The sequence below is a fragment of the Acipenser ruthenus genome, unplaced genomic scaffold (assembly GCF_902713425.1).
Source record: "Acipenser ruthenus unplaced genomic scaffold, fAciRut3.2 maternal haplotype, whole genome shotgun sequence".
Taxonomy (NCBI): Eukaryota; Metazoa; Chordata; class Actinopteri; order Acipenseriformes; family Acipenseridae; genus Acipenser; species Acipenser ruthenus.
Window position 1 is genome coordinate 1 of NW_026708430.1, and position 5000 is coordinate 5000.

General features: G+C 52.6%; 1 protein-coding gene across 1 annotated transcript in view; it reads right to left on the reverse strand.

Moving 5' to 3' along the window:
- Window positions 1–131: 131 nt before the first annotated feature.
- Window positions 132–5000, reverse strand: part of ndufv1 (NADH:ubiquinone oxidoreductase core subunit V1) — a gene marked incomplete at its 3' end in the record, with an annotated part of 7432 nt that continues 2563 nt past the window's right edge. Inside the window, 9 exon segments of the mRNA XM_059021116.1 lie at window positions 132–277; window positions 1565–1646; window positions 2045–2148; window positions 2151–2210; window positions 2821–3033; window positions 3773–3962; window positions 4477–4537; window positions 4539–4629; window positions 4632–4657. Coding sequence (XP_058877099.1) covers window positions 132–277; window positions 1565–1646; window positions 2045–2148; window positions 2151–2210; window positions 2821–3033; window positions 3773–3962; window positions 4477–4537; window positions 4539–4629; window positions 4632–4657 — 973 coding nt within the window.

Below are 5000 nucleotides of genomic sequence, written 5' to 3' on the forward strand. Positions count from 1 at the left end.
ATTCGTCAGACCCCTGCTTTATCTCAGGCGACTCACACAGGAGTCACAGGGCAGCACAGACAGGGTTACAATGCAAGCTTCATATTTAAACACAGTGCAGGTTTCTAAATCTCCCAGTGCTCCCAGCATACCTGTACTGGCCAGGCGGCCCCGTCTCCCAGCGCGCAGATGGTGTGCCCCTCGATCTGCTTGCTGATTTCCCAGATCATGTCGATCTCGGAGACGCGAGCGTCTCCCTTCACAAAGCGCCACATCATCGTATTCATCCAGTCAACTCCTGAGAGAGAGAGAGAGAGAGGAAGGGGAGAGAGAGGGAGGAGAGAGAGTCATAGAGAGAGAGAGAGAGAGAGAGAGAGAGGAGAGGGAGGGGAGAGAGAGAGAGGGAGGAGAGGGGAGAGAGAGAGAGGGAGGAGAGGGGAGAGAGAGAGGGAGGAGAGAGAGAGGGAGGAGAGGGGAGGGAGAGAGTGGAGAGGGGAGGGAGAGAGGGGAGAGGGGAGGGAGAGAGGGGAGAGGGGAGGGAGAGAGGGGAGGGAGAGAGGGAGAGAGGAGAGAGGGGAGGGAGGGGGGAGGGAGAGAGGAGAGAAGGGAGAGAGTCACAGAGAGGGGAGAGAGAGATAGGAGAGTCAGAGAGATAGGAGAGGGGGGAGAGAGAGGGGAGAGAGAAGAGAGAGAGAGAGGAGAGAGAGAGGGGAGAGAGGAGGGAGAGGAGAGGGAGGGAGGGGGAGGAGAGGAGAGGGAGGGAGAGGGAGGAGAGGGGAGGGAGAGAGTGGAGAGGGGAGAGAGGAGAGAGGGGAGGGAGGAGGGGAGAGAGGAGAGAGGGGAGAGAGGAGAGAGGAGAGGGAGGAGGGGAGAGAGGAGAGAGGGGAGAGAGGAGAGAGGAGAGAGGGGAGGGAGGGAGAGGAGAGAGGGGAGGGAGGGGGGGAGGGAGGGGGGGAGGGAGAGGAGAGAGGGGAGGGAGGGGGGGAGGGAGAGAGAGAGCAGAGAGAGAGATAGGAGAGAGTCAGAGAGATAGGAGAGGGGGGAGAGAGGAGGGAGAGTCATAGAGAGAAGAGAGAGAGGAGACTGTGTGAGCACTGTGAGTTACACCACATAGAGACAGAGCTCCACTTCCTACTGCACTGCCCCAAATACAAGCTGCTCAGGGACACATTCTTACCCAAATTCACGAGGCACATCAGTGACTTCACCCACCTCTCAGAAACTGAAAAACTACAAATATTTTTAGGAGAGGTGGGGATAACATGTGCACTAGCTGCTGAATATGTGACTGCCTGCCACAGTCTAAGAGAAACACATGAACCTGCTCTGAAAATTGTCTTTTCATTGTGTCTGTTTATACACTGTACCTGTCTGTTTGTAGGATTATTTTGCTTTGGCAAAACTTGTTTATTCCTGTCATGCCAATAAAGCTTATTGAATTGAATTGAATTGAATTGATAGAGAGAGAGAGGAGGAGGAGAGAGGAACTGATTAATAATAATAATACAGACTCTCTGTTTAAAAGTGATTTGATTTTGAGAAGGCGTTGTAGTTGAGAAGCAGGCATGGTCCTGCAGTGCCTCACCCTCCCTGCAGGGGGTGCACTGTCCACAGCTCTCATGCTTGTAGAACTCGATGAGGCGAGCGATCGCCCGCACGATGTCCGTCTGAAAACAAACAACACAGGACTTCACAGAACGGCAAGATAGAGACACACACACACACACACACACACACAGACAGACAGACAGACACACACGCACACACAGACAGACAGACAGACAGACAGACAGACACACACGCACACAGACAGACACTGACACACACTGAGACACACACACAGACACCCCCCACAGACACACACCCTGACACACACACACACAGACACACACTGACACACACTGACACACACTGAGACACACACACACACACACAGACAGACACACAGACACCCCCCCACAGACACACAGACAGACACACAGACACCCCCCCCACAGACACACAGACACACACCCTGACACACACTCTCACACACACGCACACACACACACACACACACACTCACGGATTTGTTCATGACGATCACCGCCGCGGTGCCCAGCCCGGTCTGAGCCTGCACCAGCGCGTCGAAATCCATCATGACATCATCGCACACCGAGCGAGGGATGAGGGCGTGGAGGAGCCTCCCGGGATCACAGCCAGCAGGTTATCCCAGCCGCCAATCACCCCGCCTGCACCAATCACAGGGAGGGAGGCGGGGAAAACTCAGAGGGTTATCTTTATCATCATCATCATCATCATCATCATCATCATCATCATTATATTATTTATTTCTTAGCAGATGCCCTTATCCAGGGCGACTTACAATTGTTACAAGATATCACATTATTTTTACATACAAAGCTTTCATTGGACTCTATGAAGCTGAGGGAGTTCATTCTATATAGAGGGGGTGGAATTCAATATGCTAACAAGGGAACATTATTCAGCAGCTTTCATTGGACTCTATGAAGCTGAGGGAGTTCATTCTATATAGAGGGGGTGGAATTCAATATGTTAACAAGGGAACATTATTCAGCAGCTTTCATTGGACTCTATGAAGCTGAGGGAGTTCATTCTATATAGAGGGGGTGGAATTCAATATGTTAACAAGGGAACATTATTCAGCAGCTTTCATTGGACTCTATGAAGCTGAGGGAGTTCATTCTATATAGAGGGGGTGGAATTCAATATGTTAACAAGGGAACATTATTCAGCAGCTTTCATTGGACTCTATGAAGCTGAGGGAGTTCACTCTGTAGGGGTGTGCGTGCGTGTGTGCGTGTGTGTGTGCGTGTGTACCTGCGTGTCTCTCGATCAGCTCTTTCAGTGGCAGGCTCATCTCCTCCTCCACGGTGCAGGGGTGGTTCACGTGTCCCGAGATGTTGAACAGTTTCGTACCCGAGTTCCTCTCGCGTCCGAAGCCCAGGAACCAGCTGCCGCCCCGGCGACAGATCGTGGGCGCCACGGCGACCGTCTCCACGTTGGCGACCGTGGTGGGGCAGCCGAACACTCCTGGGAAATACAGAACGAAACACCAGTAAAAAAAATAATAAAATATGTAATAACAAAAAAAAAAAAAAAAAAAAATCGCTTTCTGTTTTGTTTTTTTTTCGATCAGGTTCCTTTCTTTAAAAAAAAAAAAATTCCAAATCCTTCGGTAGGAATCGGAATTTATATTTTTAGAGACATCATCATCATCATCATCATCATCATCATCATCATAATAATAATAATAATAATGAGACAGAGAGACACACAGAGAGACAGACAGAGAGACACACAGAGAGACAGTCACACAGAGAGACAGAGACACAGAGTCACACAGAGAGACAGTCACACAGAGAGACAGAGTCACACAGAGACACACAGAGACAGAGTCACACAGAGACACACAGAGACAGAGTCACACAGAGTCACACAGAGTCACACAGAGACATGTATTTCCGTTTTATTATTTCTGTTTTGTATTATAAAAGCTTTGGCAATACCTGAGCGCTCTCGTCATGCCAATAAAGCATTTTTTGAATTTGAATTTGAATTTGACAGAGTCACACAGAGACAGAGTCACACAGAGACAGAGAGACACACAGAGAGACACAGAGTCACACAGAGACAGAGAGACACACAGAGAGACACAGAGTCACACAGAGAGACAGACAGAGACACACAGAGAGACAGAGAGTCACAGACAGACAGAGACACACACACACAGACGCTCCCCCCCCCCCCCCTCTCTCTCTCTCTCCCTCACCCACGTCGGCTGGGAAGGGTGGTTTGAGTCGGGGTTTGCCCTGCTTCCCCTCCAGAGACTCGATCAGGGCCGTCTCCTCCCCGCAGATGTACGCTCCCGCCCCCCGAACCACGACCACGTCGAAATCAAACCCAGAGCCACAGGCGTCCCGTCCAATCAGACCCGCCTCGTACGCCTCCCTGACTGCAACCTGAGAGAGAGAGAGAGAGAGGAGAGAGGAGAGAGAAATCAAACACGACGAAATCAAACCCAGAGCCACAGGCGTCCCGTCCAATCAGACCTCCCTGACTGCAACCTGAGAGAGAGAGAGGAGAGAGAAATCAAACACGACGAAATCAAACCCAGAGCCACAGGCGTCCCGTCCAATCAGACCCGCCTCGTACGCCTCCCTGACTGCAACCTGAGAGAGAGAGAGGAGAGAGGAGAGAGGAATCAAACACGACGAAATCAAACCCAGAGCCACAGGTGTCCCGTCCAATCAGACCTCCCTGACTGCAACCTGAGAGAGAGAGAGGAGAGAGAGAGAGGAAAGGGGGGAGAGAGAGGGGGAGAGTGACGGGGGAGACAGAAAGAGAAGAAGAGAGAGGTGAGAGAGAGAGAAGGGGGAGACAGCGAGTGAGTAACAACACACACACACACAGCGGTGTGTCAGGGTCGGGGGGGGGTCACGGTCGAGGGGGGGGGGGGGGTCAGGGTCGGGGTACCTGCAGGTTGGACGCCTCGTTGTAGAACTCTCCTCGGATGTAGATGTAAGCGGCCGCGCTCCATCGCTCTGCCGGCCACCAGACAGCCTTCCACCAGCTTGTGAGGGTCGTGCCGCAGGATCTCTCTGTCCTTGCACGTCCCGGGCTCCCCTCGTCCGCATTCACAACCAGGTACTTGGGACTGAGAGAGAGAGAGAGGAGAGAGAGGGTGAGAGAGGAGAGGAGAGGGGGTGAGAGAGGAGAGGAGTGAGGAGAGAGAGGAGAGGAGAGAGGAGAGGAGAGGGGAGAGAGGAGAGGAGAGGGGAGAGAGAGGAGAGGAGTGAGGAGTGAGAGAGAAGAGGAGAGAGGAGAGAGGGAGGGGGTCAGAGAGAAGAAGAGAGAGAACCGGGCTCCCCTCGTCAGCATCCACAACCAGGTACCTGGGACAGAGAGAGAGGAGTGAGAGAGAGGAGAGGAGAGAGAGAGAGAGAGAGAGAGAGAGAGAGAGGAGAGGAGAGGGGGTGAGAGGAGAGGAGAGGTCGGGG